The sequence below is a fragment of the Gymnogyps californianus genome, chromosome 7, assembly GCF_018139145.2.
Source record: "Gymnogyps californianus isolate 813 chromosome 7, ASM1813914v2, whole genome shotgun sequence".
Taxonomy (NCBI): Eukaryota; Metazoa; Chordata; class Aves; order Accipitriformes; family Cathartidae; genus Gymnogyps; species Gymnogyps californianus.
The window spans coordinates 11,737,616-11,764,295 of NC_059477.1; the positions used below are offsets into that span (position 1 = coordinate 11,737,616).

Sequence of the window (26,680 nt, forward strand, 5' to 3'; positions counted from 1 at the left end):
AAAAATGTACAGTGTTCCCAAGCAATAAAAATATCAGAAATAGTGATTCTACCCAGTTATTTACTACATCTCAGAGTGCTTTACAGGACAGTTACATCATTCCGCCCCAACTGAAGAAACAGAGGCATGGAAATGGGTACAGTCTTCCCCAAGGTCATCCAACCAGCCAAGCTAGATACAGAACCCAGGTGTCCTGAGCCCCAGGAAGATTAAGTCATCGTGATTAGAGTGCATTTTTTTCAGGGTTTCATAGAGAAGGGTCATGACGACACCCTGCTAGAAGATACTGTTAAAAGTAAAAAGCCACCAAGACTAAATAATGGTAAGAAAAGAAATGTCATCATCTCAGTACACCACTATTTTAACTTAGCCCAGCTTCGATTTTACACCAGTATTTACTCACAATAAGCTTACAATAACTCAGTCCAGTCTTGAGGTTTAACATCCAACATTTTAAGAAACTAATGGATGCATAGATAACATTTTATCAATAATATGTCCTCGGGGCAATGGTACTATTCGATTATTAATAAAATGGGAAGAAAATCCTCAAGCAACACTTTTCAGGTAGATATTTTTTGGGGAAGAAAGTAGATTAAGAGAAATAAAATCTGAAGAATATGATAAAGTTATTCTAGGGAGGCACTGGGCACTACTTTTCTCTTAAAAATTAGTTATACTGATTATTGCTGTTCTACAAAAGAAAGATTGCAATCAAAATTTTGAATTTGCTTTATTTCCACTAGAATTATTTGCAATCTTTGCTGTTAACAGAACACTAGAGGGATCAAAACCCAGTCAAAGAGCAATGATAAAATCATTCATGCAATCTGTATTTAAAAACAAATAGCTGAAGCCAGATTTTTCTGGGTAAAACCTGTGTGACCTCCATGCATTATATATCAAAACAAAAATCTTAAAAGGTTTTTTAAGAAACAATATTTGCATTTTAAAAAAGCTTCAGCATGGCTTTAAAATGAGATTTTTTTTATAGCTGTAATTAATTCAGAGATTTAGGGACCAGAAAGGATTACCATTATGCAACCTGACCTCAAAATACTACTACTAATGCCAATCCTATTTCACTAGATTCAATTTTAAACGTACTCGTTAATTTCTTGATGCACATTTACAATGGATGAGAATACAACATCAAGATACAAGGGTTTAATTCTGGCAAAAAATCTGCCTAATTTTTTGAGTTAATTGCTTAAATGAAAAATATTAAAGCAGGAGCTTCCCATTTCTTGAACTCTGTAACAGTATTTCCTTTATTAAAGGGGACAATGCTCGACAGCATAGTGAAGAGTCAGCAAGACATTAAGTAATAAAAACATCTCAAGTATGAACGTTCACAAATATGGACTTCCCAAACCACAGAACTAAACAGATGCATTCTTAAAGCAGTAGAAGGCACATTCTTGCGAAGAGGTCTAAACTGTACCACCTATCTAAACATCAGAGCTGGATGCAACAGGACAATAAAAGGTGGTCTGGGCAAATCCATATAAATCACAAGCACAGCGCTCTTGCACTCGCCTTTCCTCAGACAGAATATCACATTCCATCACTCCTATGAAAAAATGTGACCTCCAGCTACCACCTAGAAACTGAACATGATGAAAATAAAAAATCTGACCCTTGAGTTGTAGCTCTCCCAGATGCAAGTTCAAGTACTGAAGAGGAAATGATTAGGTCACTAAATCAGCACACACTACTCACTGAAAGGCTCCTCAGCAGCTGCCAGAGCGTATTCCATATGTGCATTGAAAGCAGCAGTGCCTACCTGAGTAACATGACAAGGTCTGCATCGCTGGATAAACGCACCAACCCAGGTGTTCCCTCTGTCCGGATGAACTGGATCTTCTCCCTGTGTAAGCAAAAAAAGAATTCCAAAATATCTTTTGCAAATAAGGCACCAATGTACACCACAGCAACAAGAAAAAGTACAGGGTGTATCAAAAACCTCTGGGTTATGCTTCTGTATTTCAGAAGCCATTTTTTTCCCCTGCCACACCATGTCCATGTAAGCAGCAAAATACTACAACCAAAAAGCTAATTTGTTCTAAGGAATGATTCTCCTGTTACCCTCATCTCTTCAATGCTCAGGCTGCATCAGGTAGTACATCCATCCAACCAGTAAAAAAAAAAAAATTAAAAAAATCAATCCTTCAAGTTCATGCTAGCTGTGTCCCTGAATTCAAAGTAGAAGGCTGAGCCCTGCAGGAGGACATTACTATTCTGAAGGTGAACTGTTTAAAGAGGTACTGTCTTTTTTGAACCTGTGTACAAATGCAAGCCATACATTACAATGCACACTTATGATTTTAAAAGCAGGGTTTTTGTACCACACTGCATTTAAGAGATCTTCCAGAAAAACCCTTGTACTATTTCTCCCCCTCTGTCTCACCCAAGCACACATGCTTCCTCCCAGACCCAGTTCCATCACTATTGTGGAATCTATACATCCTAAACTCTGAGCATAGTAACACACACGTTTTTAGGATCTATATTGAATATAATTCCTTGGCTGATTCCTGTTCTTTTTCTCTGTAGAGTTTTTTCCTGCATTCTAAAAGAGAAGTACATCCCTTTTATTTTCTCTCTGTCAGTACAGGGTATATGATGGTACATTAGAGATAAATTCTAATTTGGCTTTACTCTTCAGGAGGAAAAGAAAACAAAAAACAAACCCGTGTAGTAAAAACTGTCTGAATTCCAAAGGAGAAAACCCCCAAACAAACAGAAAAGTAAAGAATTCCCCATAAGAACAGCAGCATTGGCTCAGCTCAGAGGTCCATCTACCACACTGTCCTACTACCAACAGTGACAAGAACGTCAAAAACGATCCATGCAGTCAGCACTGTAACAAGGCTGCTGGCAGCTGCGCACAGTTTAAGCTGCAACAGGAATTTCTGAAACACATCATTTCATGCACAGCAGGTTCAACAAAAGGATCAAACCAAATTTCTTGCGATCTGTCTCTAAAATCACAGTCCATAAAGACCTTCTCAAACAGTGGACCTAACAGACATTCCCTGGTAACTTGCACTACATTTCCAGCGTATTCAAGGGTGAAAGAGGGGCACAGCCAGGCTGTGCCCAGAGCCCCCCAGTCCCTGCTTGCCAGGGTGGCAGTTGTGGCTGTAGCAGGAGTGTGTAATTCACTGTTTCTGTATGAAGAGAGGTACTGAAAGTCAAGCACCTGCATGGTCAACACTGTGGTTGCAGCCAGTCAAGACTCGAGGTCAGCCTGGAAGCCCCATAGTTCCACTAGCACAGCGCTGAGCCACAGCCAACATGCACTGCCCACCAGCAAGGACGGCCCTCGAGTGCCCAGGGCAGGGACGTCTGGACACTTCCAGAGCCTACTCCAATTTACATCAGTGCCCAAAATGGCAAGGTTTGAGAAAATAAACAGCGGATTACAAAATGTATCTTAGCATTTAGTTAGCAGCAACACCAGGAACCAGAAGGACATTTTCTGGGTTAACTAACATATGCCGCCCTCCAAAGGAACACAATCCATGACTACTCGGGGTTCCCAATGAGAGTTGTGATTTCAGTGATAGTTTTTTAAATATATGCCTTTTACCTTCTGTTAAGATATAAATTATGTTTAACGTATAATAGCTGCCTTTGCCTGAAGCCTTTTACATTATTTATTAGCCTCTCAGTTTTATCTGTGGTGGCTTGCAATGAGATTTGATCCTGGCTACATGCTTAATAACAGTATAAGTACAATGTTCTCACTCCACCATAAAACCTCTGAACAACAATTTCCTACCTGTAGTATACTTTCAATGTATATTTTAATAGACCCTCAACTTATCACATCTCCTAATTCTTTTTAGGAATGAGAAATTATTTTAGACAGAAAATGTAAGAGACCTTTTCAAATGATCTCTGTCTTCTTCCACTGGCCAAATACTGATTTTCCTCCTCACCTATGTAATAATTATAATAATAGTAAATATAATATTATATCATCCTCATCATTCTACTTCAATTGCACTGAGGTCCTCAAAGAAACAGATTACAGACAGTTGTACTAATCACTACACTAAAAAAGAGGACACAAAGAATTCTTAGCGTGGGATTTCACTTAGGTCTTAGTTCATCAAGTGTTACAGCAATATCATTGGAATTGCTTAGTCTCATAATGTGTCAAATAGACATGGATTCCAATAACTTGCTAAATCAGGGTCTTAAAAGACTAACTAGGAAAAATGAAACTGGGATCTTTGTAAAAAATATAAGAAATGTTACTGAAGCATCAGCTCTAGAAGAATATAGGAGAGGTATGGAAGATACTATACCTTAATCAAATATACTAACTTCAAAGACTAAGACTAGAATGGAACCATTTGGCTTAACAGAATGGCTTCTCTGACCAACCCTACTTAACGTAAAATAAAACTATGTTCATTAAAATCGTCAATCATTCTGCTAAAGCAGGTAAGTTAGACATAGATCTTCAGTCTATTTACGAAGTAAGCATACAGAAGGATATATAATCTCAAGTAAATAAGGAGTTACAGAAACTAGTATCTTTTATCCTTTGAGCTTCCATTTTTAATCTGAAAACCATCTTTTCTTGAGAAGGGCTCAGCTTGTGGCAAATTATGATTCTATAATCAGGAAGCAAGGTTCTACAAGAAGCAGAATCTGATAATACCAACAAGTCTTTTGAACAGTCTGAACTCTAACTTATCAAAAAACCACAAAGCACATGAAGAAAATGACACTCTGATTGCTATCAGAGTAAAGGAAGCCAAGCACCCTGGGGAAAGGAAAAAGGAATACTAAAACTACTAATAATCAGAAATTGTTTGTATATTATTTCCCAACAGATTAGTTTGCTCGCATTTCAAACCAAGCCTGGTGGGACAAACTTGCCTGTAGTGATACGGGTGCAACACAGAAACTGTTTTGACAGGCTGAGAACGGTAGATTTTTATTTTCCTCCTTTTCTCTGTATTTTCTAGAGAACGCGTATTCTGCTAGTACGTCATTTCAAGTTTGTCAGCCAGGATTTTTTTTAGAGGGTAAACCAAATCTTTAACATAGAAGCCTCATCACAAAACTTGCTAGAACACAATGCTTTGGGAAACTGCAAAACAGGGCAGCTTGTTGAATTTTGGGAACTTGCAGGACATGGGAGAAAAAGGGATCAATAAGTAACACTATGAGAATGGAAAAAAATGAAAATCAGTGCTGGCTGCTGTGCCAGCCAGTCTGGATAGGCATCTGGAACACACAGCACTGCATTGGCAGCCTTCTGCACAGGACAGACCGCAACCATCAAACCAGCATTTTTTAAATTTAGTGTCCAAGGAAGAACAGATACAGTCGTTTGAGTCCTAGTCACTAATATCCAAGTTGTTAGTTATTCCATCTTTTACACCCAAGTATATGAACTAAAATGTCTTTGTGCAGGATACACTTTAAGAGGGATCTTGCCACTTTCTGAATTTCACTATTTATCATTGCTAGTCTAAGTATATGAGGGAGTTATAACAACCATATAACAATCAAAGATCATCCTTCATCAGATCTTGCCGGACTATGCAAAAACCTGTAGATACTCATTTTGTAAATTTGGGAGAAACACTAAAAATTCTGACTGATGTAAGATTACCTCCAAGGTCCTTAGGTCAGGACAGCCTTTCTGTAAATGTGCATTGAGAAGATAAGGACAAAACCAAATGCCATTCTGCCTCACACTCCCAGCTGTACACGTACTCAAATGAACGGGCACATTTGCCGTGCCATCCAGCTGTCTTGGCACATTTTGAAGATATCAGCAAATCTCTTATGCCAGTTGTTCCAAACATTTTCTGGTAGGTACCTTTATTTGGTAACAACACATTACTTCTGTTCTCCTAAATCTTATTTCAGGGAGTTACATAGAAATATAATAAAGAACTATTTCCCACAGCTTTATGAATATGTTTGAATAGGCCAAAAGTCTACAATCTGTTATGTTCCACTGCTAATTTTAATGAAAGAAACTAATTCTAATTAGCGTTTTGTATTGAAATGGGAATAGCAAACTTCGCTAATTTTATTACCTGAGTGAGTGATTCCTGGTAAGATCTGGTTGACGCTCTTGTAGAATTTCAAAGATATTGGGCTGCCGCAAAAATGCAACAATCTTGTCATTGTAAGCTGAAAATGTCAACAAAAATATCATGCTGAAACAAGGAGATACTAAGAGACAGGACCGCATTCCTTCTGAGATTTGAACAATAATGACAGCAGGCTTTATCTTCACAGTTTTAAGTTTAACAGTACTGTGTTGATACTTTTTCATGTAAGGCTACCAATTCTACTATCATTTAGGGAACACGCTTCTTGACCATGAACCAAATCTCATTGTGACACGTCCTTCCCACTGTTAACAGCTCTAATTCTGTTAGCAATTCCTATTATATTTTATCACCCACACTCTTAGCTAAGGTCAAACTAGAATATTCATTGCTAGAATAAAATTGCAGGGACCTTGATTTTCACTGCACTGAAATCCATTCTCAAACATTAAACAGTCAATGGAAACAGCCATATCAAATCCTCACTAATTGCTGAGCCTGCAGTGTATGCACACCATGTCCATGGCAATGGGAAGGATTTAAATTAGCAGAGATTTTCAAGTAAACATGCCACAGTACAAAGAGCCAGTTATAGTCAATCGGATTAATTTATCTTGATTTAGCACAATGTGACAGTTGTTAGATTCAATAAGCTAAATTCTGGTCTTGGTGGCACAGAAGTCAGTAACTTTGTGTGTATGTAACTGAGAACAGAAGTTAAGCTAATGACTAATTCCAAGCTGATTAACACTTTCTGGAATCCTGCCAAAATAGATGCTCAGAAGTTGTACAAAAATCACTGGGAATACATGGAGTCCAATTAGGACACAACTTGGCTCACTGGCTTCAACTCTTCCTGTCACCGCGTAGAGTAAGCTAGGAAGGTAGAAGTTTTACATCAGTTATTTGGTTCTGCACAGACACTTTTCAGTATTATTCCTGCAGGTTGCAACTGAACAATTGGGAAATGCTGATGGACAGAAGTAATCATAACAAATGATAACTTCCACCCACCCCAACCAAATGAAAAACCCAGCAGTGCACACTGACATGACACACTCAGTCGTGGAGAACTTCTCTGAAAAGAGGCCGTATGCTGACATACCCACTGGAACCACATCCTGGTACTGAGCTCTGACTGTATTAAATGTGCTAGACGGCCTTGGCAAAACTGGTGGTCCTGAATGACGGGAGTCCTCTCCGACCTGAAAATGTGCAAATAACCACAATGAGTGTCTCTATGACAGCATATGTACTCAGGTAGGTAAAAATGAGAACTCATCTGGCTTAAAACTAAGCATGTACGCTTTGCTTGATCACTATCCCCAGTAAACAGTGCAGCAGGAATCAGCTGTGTTGCATGACAGTTATTAGTAAAACATTATTTAGTATACTGTGCCTATTAATACGAAGAATCAAAACTGATTGAAAATTTATTGCTATTCTTAAGTAATAGTCTCATTCTGAAAAGGGACTAAAAAATTCAAACTGGGATTCCTTCAGAGGGTCTTTTGTACTTCATGGACCTCTTTATCCATATCAAAGGTTCTGAAAAATCAAATTCTGCTCCTTCACTAGCACCTCTGTTATCTCTGTGCATGAATGAAGTTCCCCTAAATTTGAACTGGAAACTAGTTTGTGGCTGAAGCAAGAGGATAAAGAAGTGAGTTCACATTCAGGCAAGGAAAACGAGTCCAAAACTGGTAAAAATATGTTTCCTACAATCATTCAGTAAAACTGTTCTGATTTTTTTGTGTTCACCTTCTGGGATTAAAAAACGTAGTATATGAACATTTTTTAGGGTACAACCACAATATAAAATGGTTCCTGGTAGCATTTGTGATGTCAGAGCAACTTCTGCAGTTTTCTGTGTGCTGAGACTTCAGGCATTTCTACAGTGTCAGTATTTTGTATTTCATCTATATAAAACATTTTGTTCAACCTCTTTTTCATCCTGCTGGACCTTTATGTTTACTTCTGAGTTCCTCTGCCTACATGTAATGGTTACCATTTGAACTACACTTCCAAGCTTCAAAGATCTCTAAAACATCTAACTGCAAAAGATCAAATAATTATAAAGGTTATTTTTAAATCCAATCTCTGAAATCACGAAGAAGCAAAAGTCCTGAGATATCTCCCAAGATCTTTGTGCTCTCTGATAATACCCTCTCAGAAAAATGAAAAATTATTTCCTGTAGGCACTGTGCTGGAAAAGGAATGCCATTATTATTAGCTCCAGCTTCACGCTGCAGTTCAGCTTTAGCTAAAAAGGCATTCCTTACACTGGTTAATGTTTGCTTTAAAGCATCTCCCTGTAAAAACTGGGTCAGTGGCTTCAAAACGTCAAAGTTCGTGGCATGGCAAATCCAAAGAAAATATTTTGAGAATTTTTTTCATTAAGTATTCATCTTTTGCAATAATGTACAGTTCCTTGATGCAATGGTTTAAAAATAGGAAAAATAGCTGCAAATATGCAATACTTAAGTCATAAGTGCAGCAGAAAAAGTGGTGTTCAGATTCATACATATGCATATAAATGAACATCATTAATCCCAGAATGGGAATACTGTATTGAATTGCTATGTTTGAGATTCCTATGTGGAATTACACTTCAATGCAAGTTAAAATTGTAACAATATCAAGGAAATACTTCTAAAATTACATGCAGAAACATGGTTTAAGGAATTTCATGTATCTAGATGGAGTGGAAATTTTGACGAGTAATCAGCACTGTGTATATGCGATATATATGATGACTTCCTGTAGGAAACACTACACTTATTTTGCAGGATTGACAACTTCAGCAGCACAGTTGACATGAATCTCTCTGTTTCAAGTGCAGAGCTTCTGAACACTCCTTAAAGAAAGATAATTTCAGTGCATATTTGGTAAAGTGAAGAAAAAAAAATTTATTTCTGCTCTGTTATAAATCAATCACAACAGAAATACTTGCTTTACCCTATCGAAGATCTGAATAGCTATATGAAGACACTTCTAGCTTCCTTGCCTGATGTAAGACATCGTTGCCTACATCACATCACCAAATTGACGGAAAATGCTATTTAAAACCATTTGTAAAATATACCTTACATTGGGCGTGGAAAGTATCGTGGGTGACTAAACCATGTTCACACAGGATATGACAAGATATGCAGCCAGTGGTATGGCACTCGCTGCAGCTCAGCGGAAGCCCTGTTAGAGAAGTGGCAGAGAAGCCTGCTCTGAAACAGACCTCTGGCAGAACTTCATCTGCCACAAAACTGAGCTATAAAAAGGATAAATCACAGCATTTCTCTCACCATTCTAAATTGTATTATCTTTAATTCCTGGCATGGAATAGCCCTCCCCTGAAACGACAACTTACAGCCAACAGTATGGAGGTTAAGTAAAGTACAACTGAAGTCTAAGTTGTACATACACTTGCTCACAAGTAAAAAGAAGTTACAACAATATGGAGACTGCCAGTGAAAATGGTCCACAGTGATATATTAACGAAATAGTGTTTTCCCTGTATTTCTGTTTAGAAAGTAGAGATGAAATACATATGCAAATGCATATAACAGTCTGATAAGCCTGTATGTGGTAAGATTTTTCTATACTTATGCGGAAAGTTGCACATCTAGATGTATATATACACATGCATTTTTTCCCCCCCTCTCTTATTTGCAGAGTTATATCAACATACTTGGCAGACACCACGCTAGACAACAACACATATTTTGACAGCGAAAGACAGGATACAGATACTGGTAATCTGTAACCAGATGCTCTCCTGTGGTTAAATGAGGTTACTGCAAATTAAAAGTAAGGGAAACTCATGTCTGATATTTTTCCTCTGAAATCATACATTTCAGAAGCAACAATGGCTAGCAAATAAAATAATAAATCTTTACGGATGAGTACCGTACGCTTACAGAAGAATCATGCTCCTCATAACATGGAATTGTGAATGGAACGATGTGAAAGAGGATGACCCTAAAAACCCAGTGGTTCCCGAAGAATAGGAGCAGATCCAACTTACCTCACCAGCACTGTGGCTGCGCTGTCTAGTTAAGTGCTGCCGATGGACTAATGCACTAGTGGGCCTGCTACTCTGCAAGGGAAGCCGGGGGTCAATGAAAGTGGTAGTGCGGGAATTGTGGTCAACAAAGAAAGCCTAGAGAAGGAGAAAGAAGAAAGAATTTATAGCCAATACTTTTTTTTTTTTTAATATGTCCGAGGTTAATGTCTATTCAGGATCTAGGTTTCATTCGCTGATGTGAGGCTTTAGAAAATCTTCCTCACATTACTGCGGCTTGCATTTCCCTTCAGCAGAAGAGGGACAACAGTTTTCCATCTCACTGAAGGGATGAATTCTTTAATGCCTTACTTCATTCATGTCTATAAATGTCACCCTTTGAAATTCTCATCTGACAAGCATCAGAAGTAGGAAGCTTTATTATGACTGTCAAGAAGAGAGGACTTAAATGTTTAATAAAAGTAATCCTGGTGTATTCTCCCTTTAATTTCCTTATAAGCATCTCAAAAGATGTCATTAAGTGGCAAAACCATTCCCTTTTGTGAACTATTCACCATATAATTATGAACACAATTGGGTGTATATATGTCAAGTGTATGATTGCGTCCTGCGATGAACTATGATTACAGGCCAACAGGCATTTTTGCCATCCTCCTGATACAACTAGTTTGTTAACCTTTAAAAAAAAAAAAAAAAAAAAACCAACCAAAAAAAAAAACCAAACCACACCAAAACCAAAAAGAAAGGTCAGTCAGGGACACAAAGATGATGGCAACAAAAACATTTAAGCTAGGCAACCAGTGAGAAATACCACATATTGGCTGGTCAGCCATTTGCTGAAAGCAAGGTCAAAGGAGCATGTATCCTGGAAAATGAAAACCTCCTACAATTCTGTCCAATTTGAACCAAAAAGGTTTCGAAGGCCTGAAATTTAAACTTTTTGCAGTGTTAGTGTTGTACTTGGAAACCAGCACTGTTCTATTTCAACACACTTTGGTTTTTTCAGTCACAATGCTGGAAACATGTGGAAGCGGCAAAAAAAGATCCCGGTTTTGAGCAGGAGAGTTACAGGAAAGTGACATCTGGTTTGAGGAATCAAAGAATCTGGACCAGCAGAGAGGTGGTCGGGGACTGTGGGAGCCATTTCTGTGTTTGGATACCAGTGAGGTACTTCAACCACCGTTTCATAAACAACTCAGTCCTGCGGTGTCAGCAAAAGAAACATTCTCATCTTCCCCCATCCTGACCACTTGTTGCACCCCTTGCGCACCCTTCCTGCCTTGTGCTGGCACAAGTGTTTGTGTAGCCACGCAGCGAACCCAGCTGGGGAGCTGGTCCAGGCTAAAATTACTCTCTTTTTGTCCCTCTCCCTGCTGGTTGCTCTAACCTCAGTCAGCCCACCAGGGACGAGAGGAGAGCAGAACTGGCTCTTTTGGCAGCAACACCAGCTTATAGTATTCATGAAATCATTGTTTCAGACTGCTTGGTACAGCCAGACCAGAGAAAATGCAACTCTTCTGACTGCTATGAAGGTAGGTGGACAAACCAGTGCGTCATGCTATACAGCAACTAAATACCATTATGGATTGTGGTGGGAGAAAATGTTCATACTTTCATTTCCTAAGGAAGGAGAAGCATATGGAGGGACACCAAAGTTGCAAAACCTTAGAAACGCTCCAGAAGAGGGCAGCAAGCCTCCCACAGCCCTAACAGCGATTGCCTCTACCTGTAACCTGTGCCTACAAGCAAGGAATCACATTACCTGAACAGTAAGGAAGAACTCTGTTTTGATCATCTGACATAGTTACAGATATGCAAGGGAAACCGACTGTTCCACAGTTCAAAAACTATAAAGTGTATTCAATAAATGCAATTTTAATTGCAATGTTTGAGCCTGATGCAAGACTTGTTCACCTTGACAAATAATGATGTCACCTGCGGTGCAAGTATACAGATTAGAGAATATGAAACCAGTGGGAAAGGAGAATGAAAGCCATTCTGAAATTTCAGGTTTGGGCCTGGAAAATGACTGGAAGAGGCTGCTGGAACATATCCAGGCTTTCTGAAAATTTTACTCCTGATTGATAGGTTTATTTCACTCATTAGCAAGTGGTTGGTATACGTATTTTCTTAATGTCCCTCTGTCTACTATTTTATCTACTCTGGTCTATGTGTATTTGTAAGATGTGAAGCACTTTCATCAAAACAAAGGTTGATTTCATTAAGTCAACATTATAGTGTAAAATCACTTAGGGAAAAAAAAAGGTACTGATTCAATATAGGAGAAAGTACTACCTAGATTTGCGCTACACAGTTCTTTGAGTTAATGCAGCAATCTAATATTGCATGTAGCGTTCTTTAGCATTACATTTAAATAAACAACTCAGTTTAAACATTAAGGTAAAGACAATCATGTCTTATTAACTATGAATTCTTGCAGGCCAGCTAGTAGCAGCCTATTTTAAAAAAAAACATAAATTACTACTTTGAAGCTTTGGTGAAGATAATCATTGGAGCTTCAAGGCTTTGGGCTAATCTGGACATTGGCACACAGCTCAAAATACAGTGTGGCTCACAGTCTCCTTTCAAAAAAATTCCTCTCATAACTCCTGTCTAGCTATAATCCATAAATCTATGATGCTTGAAGAGACTGACATAAGATGGGTAGTGACAAAACTACATTTAGCCCATTAAACATGGATAGTTGCCCAAGTTATCTTTCCAATTAAAGTCTATGAAGCTTGCTAGAATACCTCTTCTTCCTATTGAAGACATTAGTAATCAATTGCAATGGATTCTTTCATTGTAGAAAGAAAAACCAAAGATGTCCTACAATAACTTGTTATGTATTTGTACATCTTGCAGAGATCTAATTAAAAAGTTATATATTTGCATCTGGTTTTAAAATATGAACACATGCTTACACATATTGCACAAATGCACTGGGGTGCTTATCTGTATAATACATGTGTGTACGCGCATGTATGCAGCAATGCAGAATTTCAACGTTATCAGACTGAGTTCAGCTCAGGAACCTATCTAGCCTATATGATGCTTCCTGCTACCACCTTTTCCAATGGTCTTCTGCCTCCCTGTGGTCAGTGACTGATGAAGGTTCATCTGTAATGCCAATCAGAAACTACATCCTAGTTACGCCAGACCTTTTAGGGAGAACTGCATGCCAAACAGATTTTATCTTCTGTAGGGGAGACACGGAGGAGTGGGCAACTGGGCTTTGCTGTGCAGCTTTGAAAGGAGTTCAGAGGTAGGCAGTCCCCAGCTGACTTTGGAAGACAGCCTGCAATGAGGACAAGCAACCAGGACTGCACTGACATTGGGGAGTAAAAACTCTACTACTCAGCACTGCATAAGGGTCAGAACGATCACTGTGCCTTGTGAGCAAGAGCGCCAAGCCTCTTACTATGATATACTTGGAAAAATAAAGGAAAACCTTGTCTCAGCAGGAAAAAGTAGCCAGGGAAAGGAAAAATAATTATATATTGTGGCATGGCTAATTTCTACTTGCTTCTCTTTAGCTTTATGCTTTAATAAAGGCAGGTCCAGTTTCAGTTTGGTCTCATCAAGCACTGGTCTCACCATGTACTGGCCATCATCTCTCTCTAATGCTGAATAGGCTTTTCTACTGGCCACAAGTGCTACTTGTGACAAAGGCAATTCAACATAATGAAAATGAACAATACTGAGCCTAATTCAAAGTGAAGAAATCCCAGTGGGGATTTATTCAGTGCTTCCTCTTCTTGATTAATGTTGTGGTAGCATCACTGTTACCAAATACGACACCAGAAATCCAAAGGTCTAATTCTCTCTATGGAGTGCCTATTAAAGTCAATTGAAAATTGCTGTATTCTTCAGGAGAAAACTGGCCTCTGAAGAACTGAACAGAAAAAAAAATGACTTAAAACAGAAAAGAGGGAGGCAAAGAACAAAGTTAGTATAACTGCACATTCCTAATTGTGTTTCTAATGAAAAAACACAGTGCTTTCCAGAGTTAATACACCCAAGAAGAAAACAACCCTCAAGCACTTTTTCTACCCTTCAGTTTAGAATCTGCCTGTAATCTTTTCAAGCATCAAGATAATTATTTATATGGACACTCACAGCTAACCGTACTAAGACTGATAAACGTAAGAACTGAGAAGCTTAATATGCCTATTGTCCTAATTAGGACTTCTCACATGAACTGATAGCCTTATCACTTCCTCACATGCTAATCACAGTCTATTTTTAACCCTCCTATCTTCCGCAAAGAAAATCGTATTCTAGATAGTGAGGATACACTAGTTTAAAGTTACATTAAAATTACATTACTACTATAAAAACGTCTGTTCTTTGATTTTAAAATATTTTGTTAGAAATTGAAAAGTGATACCTGTTTTGAAAAGCAGTAAGACTTGCAACTATTCAAGATCCGTATTAATGAAACTTACTACACACAATTTCTTTCCTGTTAACCAATACATAACCAATAGAGTGATCATCCCCAGAACTATCCCAGTCTTAAGTCTATCCATTTTATCTCAAACTGATGAACACCGGACCTACTTAGCATTTGGGTGGAAGACTCACCTAGGAAAATGGTTAGCTATTAAAGAAAAAAAGTGCAAATAATGCACGCTGATGAATCCCACTCAAGACTTTGAGGTTGAAGAAGGAAAAAAAAAAGCCCTAAGGAAAAGCTTGACAGTTAAACAAGAAAGAAACCTAATACAAATGGTTCAACAATAACTAAATAAAATTCAGTAGATAATAATAAAGTAACTTTACATCTAAATTATCTTACGAGTACAGAGGCAAAACTCCAAAGAACTTCACTGAATTGCCTGTATTTACACAGTAGATAATTCTTTTCAAAAGAAGTTTTAAATGTCCAAGGGAGTCTAAGCAACTTATTTCACTGTAAAAAGGGTACAGATTTTCTAGCAATTTTCCTTGTAATGATTAATATCCACTTATCAGTCTCCTTCTCCTTTCATATAATGCTTTTTCAGCACAGACGAGAAATTCCAATATTCTTTTGGCAAAAGCAGGAGAAAAGGATGCACACGTTTACATCTGGAGAACTACGTGCACTTACGCTCTTGTTAAGAGCAACCAACTGAGTCCTGACATCGCAACATCCAAGATGAAGCACTTAGAGCCACATGTGCATTACAGTTACCTTGCCCTGATGGTCATGTTTCATTTCCCAACCTCTCGGCAGCTCCAGCTGTTTGTTAGCAAACATGTTGAGGAAGCCCACCAAATCACGATTATGCTGGTAGCGCTCAAAATGGTGGGTGTCCCGCCGGACTTTGGTGATCATGTGCTTCAAACACGTGTTATTTGTAAACATGCGGTAGGCACTCTGAAAAATAAATAACAAAAGGAAACACTTTAAAAAGATAAAATTTCCTCTTACTACAAAAGACAATATTTCCACTGTAAATACATCATCTAATCATCTATAAAACCTTAAGTTATCTCCAGCTAAGCCACAACAGTATGAAAAAATGGTCCTCTTTCTGAGGTTTTGGGATAAGTGTTTGATGTTTCTTATTTTGCTTGAGATATACAAAATTTCATAATTGACTCACTTCAGCAAAGTGTGAAATATATTACAGATTCCATTTACCACACTTGTCCCTGGAACTGTGAAGAATTCTATAACATTAAAATTGCTTTAAAAGTAGAGATTTCATAGATATTTTCTAATTTCTGGAATAATGAGTCAAATGCAGCCATAGAATACAACAGTAAAGCTGGTAAGGTTTTCTGCAGCACAGACACATAAGCTTGTAGCACTTACCACAAATCTACATAAATATTGTTTCCACCTATTGATTTTTCAAAAATACCCTATCATTGCATGTCCACGTGTAATTTATGTAATAGAATTAAAATAAGAGAGTAAAAGGAGAGCACTGAGGAATAGAGAAAACTTTAAATAAAAGGGGTAAAATAAACAGTTAACGCCCTTCCCTCAAAAAAACCCAGCCAACCAGAAACCAAGTCTTTCTCTGGGAATTAGCAATAGACAGAAGCCAAGACATAGGCCCTCCTGTTGCACTGTGCTGCTACCTGAATCACTCTATGCCCCTACACCTCTACTCCCTCACCAGAGGTCTTATCTACCTCTGTCCTATTTCATATATTCAAGATAAAGCTATGCAAGCTAAGCAGAATTATTCAGATAGACAAGCATATACATATATCAAAACCAAAGTAATACTGACCAGTAATTTAAAAAACATTGAACTATTAACAAGTGTGCTTGCAGACAATAAATTATTCATTTCATTACTTCTGTTTACACTATACATCTCGTTACACAAAGGAAAAGAAACACTGGGAAAAAAAACTATATAAGAAGAAGCACTGAAGAACAGGCAAAACAGAAAAGGAAAATATATATTAAGATGCTTTTTTGTTCAGTGTGACCTCTAATATATTTTGATATAAATCAGCAATCTGGGGGAAACAAACCATCCCATAAGCTGCAAAGTGATCTTAAAAAATAAGCATCATTTTTGTTCTCAGAATTGTCTCTCACCCTCTGTAAAGCACAGTAAGAAAGCTATTGCTTCGATAAACAAATGGCTTTTCTATTGTAAGAAAGACGAAGAATTGAGTGAAAAATAAAAACTGTAAAAGCTATAATGCCAACTACAATGACTCTGATAGCCCACCAATTGCAAGGAATGATGATGAGTGTTTGAATTTATCCAGTCTCCCTATGTACTACCAATATCTTAGCATCAAACACTAAGCAATATCTTTGTACACAAGACAACTGTATTTATAAGCACATATTTGTGAAAGTCTTTCAGCTGTAGACGCTATACTCACAGGGTTAGAATGCAGCACTGTAAAGAACTCTGGGCTGATAAGGAATTTCACAGGGGGAGACTGGAGCAATAAAGTAAGTCTGGATCTGGAGGTAGAGTGAGGCAGCACATTCTCTCTTCGAAAATCTAACAGCAGAGTGAATGACAAAGACTTCCAGTAATAATCATTACCAAAACAACACTGCAAACAACTATATCAATTTGAATCACACAAGCAAGAAAAGCACTAGTTATACAACTATTTCAGATTTATTAAGTATTCTCCACATAAGTGTACCTGAATTTCTTCTAACAAAGCACTGAAGTTCCTGAAAACACCACAATTTTAGTTTAGTAACTTTTACTTGTTGCTTTTGGTGAACAATCATTAAAAAAAAAAAACACGTCCAATTATTTGGGTTACCAAACATATGCCTGTGTATAAGATGCAAGAAGGTCCCTGTGGCAAGCCTACATTGCTATACTGTAGCTGTATACAGATAAGTTATTTTTTAAATGCTAACTAATGGATATAAAAGTCATTGTACACTTAAAAATGTTTCATTCCTCCTTTAAAAAAAAAAAAAAAAAAATCACTGCCATTAACAGTGCCATCAGCCCCAATCCTGATACAGTATTTAAGCACCTTATGTAAGTAAGAAACAGGTTGCCAAGGAAGTACCTTTCAAGTTTCAACTTTCAGTAAACATTTGGGTCTTCTCCTAGCAACTGTAGAAGTGCACTGATTTTTCAACAGTACCAGGAACTGAAAATATATTATGAGTGGTATTTGCTACGATGATAGAACTGTTCCCCCCAATTATCTTTGAAAATCAACAGGACATTTGGATGCATCCTTTAATGTAAATGAAAAATTGCAAATTCAGATTGGGTCTGCAGTGATTTTACTCTAAAATGTATGCCGCCATCTACATTTCACAGTTTCTTTTACATATCGCAGTATTTGCACGCTTCCCCATCAAATGAACTTCAATCATGTAGAACACAGCTACCATGTATATAAAAGAACATAACCCACAAGCACAGAAAGGAGAAGAGAGGCAGTGAATGAGACTCTAAACTGAGTGAAAAGTAAGAAGAAATTTAAAAAGAGGAGGAAAAAAACAAAGACAGAGTAAAATTACAAGTATGGATGGGTAAACATTATGGAAAAAAGGGAATGGGGAAAATAAAAACATTCATTGTAAGCATTAGAGGAAACCAGAAAATGGAAGGGTAATAAGTAAAGGAAAAGTAAATGAACAAAAAGATTTTTAGAGACACTTCTTAAACAATAGACCCCAAGCCCTCCCACATGAGGCACGTCTATGGAGCAACAGCAGTGTAGTATAAAGACCCTGAAGCTATGACTGAATACTTGGGCTGGGAGTGTCTTCCAGGCATGCATTGCTGTTGCATGTCAACTCTATTGGTACAAAACTTGGGTGTACACCAATCACTTCTCACACCCTGGAAGATGCTGTGACATGCTGCAGATAGGTCCACTGTCATAGTCTGGGTAATCTGGAAACCGGAATGGGTCACCAGGTGGCTTCTTCTTGCAGTTTAGAGGCTTATGAATTTGATTTATGAAATCCTTATTCTGCTGAACTTGCTGATCAGGGTTTAGCCTGAATTTGCTTTAAACTGATTTGTTTACAGCACAACAAACCATCTAGCTGCATATGCACGTGCACAAAGATAGAAAAGGAAAAGGCTATGGCAAAAGTAAAGAAAAAAAAATATAAAGGGAGCACTTGGCTAAATCACAAGTTCTACAACAACTTGAAACTCAAGAAAGGGTGGCATTGCTTGGGTATTTGATTAATTTAGGAAAGAGTATTGTAAGAGAATATCAAGACCATCTAGAGACATGCCACAGCACATAGCAAGCCAAAGCACATAACAACACACAACTATGCAAGGGACTGGATGGGTCACAAACTAAATTTATATATGTGTTAGTAAATGAGTAGTAGGAAGATGACCAAGGACAGAACCACTTAGCGAAAGGAAAAACTAGTAATGATGCTTAGAGCTCATTAAAAAAGATCTTTCCTTCTGTCTTCATTCAAAAAGTTAACACTGACCAGACAACCAGAAGAACTAAAAAACAGGAGAAGAAAGAGAACTTTCTTCTTAGGCTAGAATAGGTAAAGAGCAGGTTAAAGACTTGTGCAAATCAGATGTTTTCAAACCCTTTGGGCTTGATGAAGTGCACTCTAACACACTTAGGAAACTAGGTGAAGCAATCTCTGAGACATTGGTGGTTATTTCAGAGGTCTGAAGGAGTTCTCAGAAGAAAAGAAAAGGGATAAATATTATATCCCTTTTTAAGGATAGGTAAAAAAAGGATGAAGGAAACTATAGATGAGTTGACATTTTCTGTTCTCAGACAGACACATGAATTGTCAAACTACTTAAAGCAACGAGAAGACAGCAAGGTAGAGAAACAGAAATAACCAGGATTTCTGAAGAATGAATCATAGCAAACTAATGAAGTTATTTTTTACTACTCGAGTGGTGTAAAGGCCCCATATTTTGGTGTTAATAAGGCCTTTAATACTGTTTACATGATACTCTTCAGAATCATGTTGGGGGAGAAAATTACCTGAAACAGATGAAACCACCTGGAGAGGGGTATGCAGCAGTTTGCAAAAATGTACTGAAGAGCAGTTATGATTTATGTCAAACTAAAAGAGTACACCAAGTGATGTTTCACTGAGATCTGTCTGGGTCTGGTCCTATTCATTATTTCTATTAATGACTGGATAGAGAGGACAGAACTTGCTCCAACTAGTAGATGCTGCAGTACTTGGACAGCAGGATGGACAAGATTCAAAACCATAGTGACACATTAGAAAAGTGCAAAGACCTGTGTGCAGGTAGGGATAATCAACTGCACAAACACCAGATGAAAAACAGACATCTGTGCCAAAGATCCGCAAACAGGGGTCTGGACCTGATTTTAGCAGATCAAAGACTGAACACTGGTGGTTAGTGTCAAACTACCAGAAAAAAAGTAATAATTAAATAATTATGCAGGAATGTACAAGGAGTGTTGTATGTAAGACACATGACATTTCCACAATCTCTTCAGTACAGCAGTCATAACTTTATATAATTTTCTGAAATACTCCTCAGGAGCTGCAGACCAACTGAAGACAATCCTGAGTAGGCCAACAAAATAACTGGAGACCTAAAAACACAAGCCACGAGGAAAGACTAGGAAGTAACAGATTTAAGAATATAAGAGAAACAATATGAGTAGGCTGTCTAAAAAGTTACAGAATGTCCATCAACTGGAGAACATGTTATAAGAACACATGAGATAGCATTTGCCAAGTATGGCTTAGGTACAGCTCATCCTATCTATCTTCAGCACAGAGATGAAGCCAATGACTGCCCAAAGTCCTTTCTAGTCCTATATTCTACCATTTCAAAATGCAGTAGCAGATTCAAAATATTTGTAACCCAGACCACACAATTTTATACTTTTTCACTGCAAATGTCCTGCCTATATTTTTACCCAGTCAGGTTCTGACAGAAAAATGCTCTGAATCTCACATTCATCTCTTCATTGAACAGGCTGAGCCATAATCTTCAAAAACTACACAGCAATGGAAACAACTGGTTTCATTTTCACCCAGACTTTCAGGGGCAGAAGTTACGTTCTGCCTTATGTCACTCTCATTAAATCATCTATGAGATGAGTGCTCCCTTTAGAGAGGGGGAAAAAGATTCTTTTTTTTTTTTTTAACCTGCATTAGAATGGTGAAAGTCAGTTTCCTCTCCAGCTCCATCCACGGCATTTGTATGCTCTTCAGGCCTGTCGTTAGTCATTGTTCTTCGGATGCTCTGGTACCTAGGGTTAGAAAACTGGACTTCATATATAGTATATGGTAACTACGATCCAATTCTGGCTCCGAGGGAGCTTGCCCGTCCTTTCTGACATGTAGGTTAATATACACTGACCTCCAATTTCTGCATTAATAGCCTTTTGAATTTCTGAAAACCATTATCAGGGGTTTTTTTAGCCACATAGCTTATGAACACAGGTGGAATACAAAAGCCCTAGAAGCCCACACGCAAATTAAAAGGGACAGCCACATAAAAATAAATACATATGGCCAGCTGTGGCAGCAACTGTGACCCTGTCTTCATACTCAGTCTTACAATGGTGAATGCAGTTTTGCAAGCACACAATTCACAAACAACAAGGGTAATTCTTACCGGCGATTCAGCTGTTCCATTTGCTGTATGGAGTTTGACCTCTGGAGAATCTGTGGGGCTGGGGGGGCTGTGGGTCGCTGCCACGTTGTTGTCCTGTTCACATGGTCCACATAAAAAATCCGTCCGTGGCTGTCAATTCGAGCCTCCCAGTCTAAGTAGCAATAAAATACTGTAAACTATGGAGGGCTTGGGGTTTATTTATTTCTTTATTTTAGCTCTGTCACTTTTGTAACTGAATCTACTGTTTCAAGTTTCTATTTCTCTTTTACAGGATGACTTCAGCACAGAACTTTCTTACTGAAGGGTTAAGAGACACGGCTTTTCCCTATTTTATCCCATAAATAAAATTCCCCACTGTAGGTAAGGTTCTGTGGAATCCATATCTAATAATTTCTATTCCTTTTGCTATTCTATTTCTCACTAATCAGTAATTGTCCTGGGGGGGGGAAGTATCAGGATCAGGACACTTAGTCTAATTCTCTTGGACTGAAGTAATTCAAGATCCAATCTCTGAGGCTTATTCCAGTGCAAAAGGCCAATGGATAAGTACCAAAAACCTTGCAAAGCTTGACACCTGTCATTGTTTTTCCCCAGCTAATAGTAACAGTAATAAAATAGACACCAGTGCTCTCCCTGGGTTTACATGGACCTATGTTAAAGGTAAGCAGACCTGCCAGAAAAGATGGACAATTATAACAATAAAACTCCTTCATATACTAAATGCATGTTCCAGAATTGCCAATTATGCAAATATCACAGCAAATTCAACTTCTTGTGCAAGCTGTAATTATAATGCTGTCCACTGGTTTTGCAACATAAGCTGTGTTAGAAGTCTAGACCATGGAGACACACCAGGAGAGCAGAGATGAATGCACTGGGACCTTTCCCCAACCACATCTGGCTTCTCAGTGCTCAGCAGAAACCAGGTGCATCACAACACCTAGGCCTCAGTTCATAAGCTTTTTGGGTCAGAAACACTGTCTGCCTAATAACTGCTTATAAAATGAGCAAGATACCAAGACACTAGCAACTGCAGAAAACGTGCAAACCATTTAGCTTGTCAGTTGAAAAAGTCTTTGAGAGCTCAGAAGGTTTCTACAAGAGACTTTCTATATTGCAAGTCTAGGTGAAAACATCAGTCACTGCAGTAACATTTTAAAAACCACTGGCAAGCAACCAATCCTAAATGACTGCCACTCCACAAGGAAAGAAGGCATAAAAATGTCTTGACAGCAGAGAAGGAGAACTAAATTCTACTGTAAAGTATTTAATACTGACAGCCTTAAAACCTCAGGCTTTGTTACTGTATGCGTACTATGACTTCTGTCAACTCTTGGAGGCAGCCAAGTGGCTCACCGCATTACACTGCAGGGCCTGAGTTGACTCAAAGAGGGAGGAAAGGCAGGTTTTGACATAAACTCATTGTGTCATCTCTGCACAACAGCTGAGTATTTTAGCTGGCCACAATGCAAATTACTCTTCTATCTTTATGATGCGTAATCAAAACAGCCTATGAGTGTTTAAAGCATTTCTAGTGTGAACAAGAGCTATGTCAGAAAGTAAGCTCAGCGGAAGAAAAGAAAAAGCAGCACAATAGGATAGGAATAAAGAGAACTGTTTAAGGAACAAATTTCAATTCCAGGGAAAAAATTCAAAATTTTGTATTATACTGTAAATTTAAAATACAAGTTCAAAATAAATAAAATTACATCAATGCAAAGCTTATGGCGTAATCACTGTATTTGATATTCAAAATATAACACACTTGAAAGTTATTTAAAAAAAAAATCTCAAAAAAGCAAAACTGAAACATTTCAACATTCTCTGAAAAACATTTCCATTTTTTAAAAAGAAAAAAATGATTGAAACAGATGTTCCTGTGCAAAGGTCCCATTTCAAAAAAGTAGTGTCTTCTGATGAAATAAAAATACTCAAAATTTTTAACCAGAGTTTGTAAACAAAACAAAACATGGAAGTATTCCAGGAAGGACAGAATTGTTCATTGGGAAAAAAAAAAACAAACCACACCAGTTTAAATTTGTGAATTCATTATTCTGCTTAAATGTCAAACTCTAAACCACTGTACAATAGTTGAGATTTCTCTCGTGGTGATTATCTGTCCAGTTCTGACACACAGTCACCATTTCTGTAATGTGGTCTTGCAGAAGAAAAGCATTTTTGCCTGCATTCAATTTTAAATACACAAGTTTAAACACTTGGGCAATGGCTTCTAAAGTAAAGCACCTGCATCAGTGTTGTGATGGACAAGGATATCTTCCGTTAGTCAAATCGTTGTTAGTTAAATGTGTTACAAATAACAGCTTGCTGAATTGCAAAATCGTAATTCATCAAGGTTGTGTGGTCAAGCTTAATTGTTGATTTTTCCCCAGGAATGTACGAATTGGAGCATAATGTTCCATGTTATAGGCAGAAATACTAGATAAATACTTCAATTCTTTCTCTTGTTCTTTAACTTAACCTACACACAACTGAAACAAATACACCTGTTTTTCTTTCTTAGTTTCAGATTCTGGTGAAACAACAAATAGAATACAACCCTACAAAGAAATTACAGTTTATAACACTAAATCGTATTCTGAATGTTTTCTGTATTTTTTCACTATTAAAATATTAAAACTGTTACACATCCAAAAGCAGGGGTTTGGAGAGAAAAACTGAATCTAAGCAACAATTAGTATTTAAGATCTTATTCACATTAGCAAATGAATGAACTACATAAAGATTGCATTGGGCTTTCATTGTAAAGGGGCAATGTGTATATGCATGCCCATACATGACTGTGTAAAAATCCCAGCAAATGTCAGAAGTGTTAGAATACCACACAGCCAAACCTTTTCCATTAACATTCCAATAGTTTTACCAAGTAGTTATTATAGTGTATAGTTTGCTTCTGAAACACAAAAGGCAATCTATGTATAAAGCATGGTACTATAAAAGCTATCTCTATGCGTTTCTTATTTATTACACTGATCTCTGAGTATTTCCCGTAATGTTCTTTGTCTTTTTCAGTATGAAAAGTGATAAAAATGCAACTGAAATATACGTCTCCCAGGCACAATTTTGTAAAAAATAATACTGGTTTGTTGAGGTGGCAGTTAATTAACTTTAGGATCTGCATGCAGGACTGATTTGTTATATGCAGTGATTATAACAGAAGCAGCAGGGAGTAAAATCTTCTCATCACCCTGGCTTTCCAATACACAGTTATATCTGTGTTCTGCTATCAGGCTCCTTCCAGTTATCCTCTCCAATTACAGAGCAAACACAGTCCCATTCGGTACTGTGAAATAAGGATCTATTCATTTTACACTAAATACCTGAATTCCTGACTCCTTTAAAAGTAATAGAGCTTTGCCACAGACTTTAGTGTGTCTGAATTTAACTTTTTTTTTCCTTTTTTGTTTTAAAGTAATGTTTGCCTATTAGCTGTGTAGCTTTTTTTTGGTCCTTTCTCCTTTCTTTAAATATCTAATACTAAACAGATTTTCACTGCCCCGAGTTTAAGCAAGTGAATCAGTCCAACAATTGGGAGCAATGTATTTTTCATATGCATTAGAGAAATTACAATTTATCTGTCAATTTAGGCTCATCTAACTGTTGCTTAATACCCAGGTTTATTTTACTTCAAAAAGTCTTCACACTGCCTCAAAAAATGCAAGGAAAACACAGACACTTTTCACATAATCTCCAGAGATTAAAGATGTTATATATTTCTTTGTAAATCATCACCATACAAGAAGTATTCAGAGATTTCAGAGTGCTTGACATCTTTCCCTCCAAGTGCCTCATATAGCATATCACCTCCCTACCCTTGTGCACATCACCTCACCTCCCTACCCATGTGCACTGCATACTGAAAAGGCAGCACCATGCCTTTCTACTTCTCCGCAAATGTCACTTAGCAAGTCTGTACACACCAGGTGTAATTATCATAACACATCCTGATAGTTTGCAGACTGAGCACAATGCCTTTTACAAAACAGCACTAGACTTCATCATAATCACTCCTCACTTAGAACTTCTCAGCTGTTCATTCTCAGTTCTCTCATTTAAAAAAGAAATGTAATGAGATCTCAGTAACAAGATCCAGGCAGCCTATCCCCCAATTAAAGTATGAAGAACCTCACTTGGTGGTAGAGCCTCATCCACTCTCTGGTAGCGGCTAACATCCTGACGTACTGAAGGCAGCGACCTCAAGGGCTGATGGCCATTGGCTTGAGAACCTGGAATCAAAATGCCCACAAATTATTTTTTCAGTCAATGTGGGGAAGCCCTAGAGTTGCCTCTAAAGTGAACAAGACGTGCTACAGCTTCCGCAGGACTACGATATTTTAGGATATATTTAATAGTCATCTATTTTTTTGAGCAAAGTAAGTTATGTCTACAGTTCTAGGTAAGTGATTTCTCCGGGATGAGCTGCAGTCCTGGTCCTGAAAATGTCACCTCTTGGGATGTGCCACATCCACCTGTGACCAGCAGAAGCCAAAGCACAGAAACAACAGCGTGTGCCTGAGCCATATCCCAGCAAGGGACAAGGACAAAGCTCCACCTGGCCCCCACAGAAACCTTGCTGTAAGAGTGGGAGGCGAAACTGTCCATTGACCTTCCTTGCTGCAGCCACACTGATCTGCAAAATATAGTGCAACTTGACACCTAATAAAAAAAGAGTCCCAAATGTCTAGAAAATGCTGTAAAATAAAGTATTGACAGTATTTGAAATAAATACCAAAATTATTCTTTCCAAATCAAAAAGCTGTTTATGAAGAGAAGAAATGAATAGACCCCAAAACTTTTGCAATGTTATGAAAAAGACGCATTCAGAAACCCACGTCATTAGATCCACTTCAATCCCTGAAGAAATTGAATGGATAATCCATCATGAAATGTGCTTGGAAACAATCTGTTAGGGACACATTTCTACTTTCAGTGATTTTAGTAAGACACAAAATTCTCAACTGTTAAAATAATTTTACAATCAGTAAGTGTTTTACAGTGTTAATTTGAGTAACACATTCCTCTCCTCCCATGGTTCCAGCTGTGCTAGGATGTGTCTATACAGATAAGGAACTGGGAAAGGGAAGATAAACAGCCTGAAGTGTGACTAAAAAACTATTTTTTTTTCCTTTCGTTTGATTACCCTTATGTTTTAATGCTAATATATAAACATGCAAAAAAAAAAGACCCAAATATAAATTCTAGTTTGCATTTCATAGGTTTGGGATTTTTCTCCCCCCTCATTACCACTTTGATTAGTGAGCAGGGTAATATTGTAGAATTCTTTCCTCCTCTTCATCCTCCTCACTACTCTCTCAAGAATTAAAATATATCCAACTTCAAAATAAACATGTCTTGGATATTTCAGGTTTGATTTTTTGTTAAATAAAAAACCCCAAGAGTCTCTTGAAGAAGGGAATAAATCTCAAAGGAACAACAAAAAAATATCTTGAAAGATAATGAAATGAAGAAATGAAGATCTTTATTTCAGATGTTAT

At 37.7% G+C, this 26,680-nt stretch overlaps 1 protein-coding gene across 1 annotated transcript in view; it reads right to left on the reverse strand.

The window, feature by feature from the left end:
* The window catches only part of HECW2 (HECT, C2 and WW domain containing E3 ubiquitin protein ligase 2), a 114,315-nt gene that overhangs the window by 25,765 nt on the left and 61,870 nt on the right, over positions 1-26,680 (reverse strand). The window contains exons 9-17 of the mRNA XM_050899757.1: positions 25,316-25,411; positions 21,168-21,318; positions 20,696-20,799; positions 16,957-17,081; positions 15,290-15,475; positions 10,114-10,248; positions 7,198-7,297; positions 6,075-6,171; positions 1,787-1,870 (exon numbers count right to left, since the gene is read on the reverse strand). Of these exons, the coding sequence (XP_050755714.1) occupies positions 1,787-1,870; positions 6,075-6,171; positions 7,198-7,297; positions 10,114-10,248; positions 15,290-15,475; positions 16,957-17,081; positions 20,696-20,799; positions 21,168-21,318; positions 25,316-25,411 (1,078 nt within the window). The remainder of the gene's footprint in view (positions 1-1,786; positions 1,871-6,074; positions 6,172-7,197; positions 7,298-10,113; positions 10,249-15,289; positions 15,476-16,956; positions 17,082-20,695; positions 20,800-21,167; positions 21,319-25,315; positions 25,412-26,680) is intronic.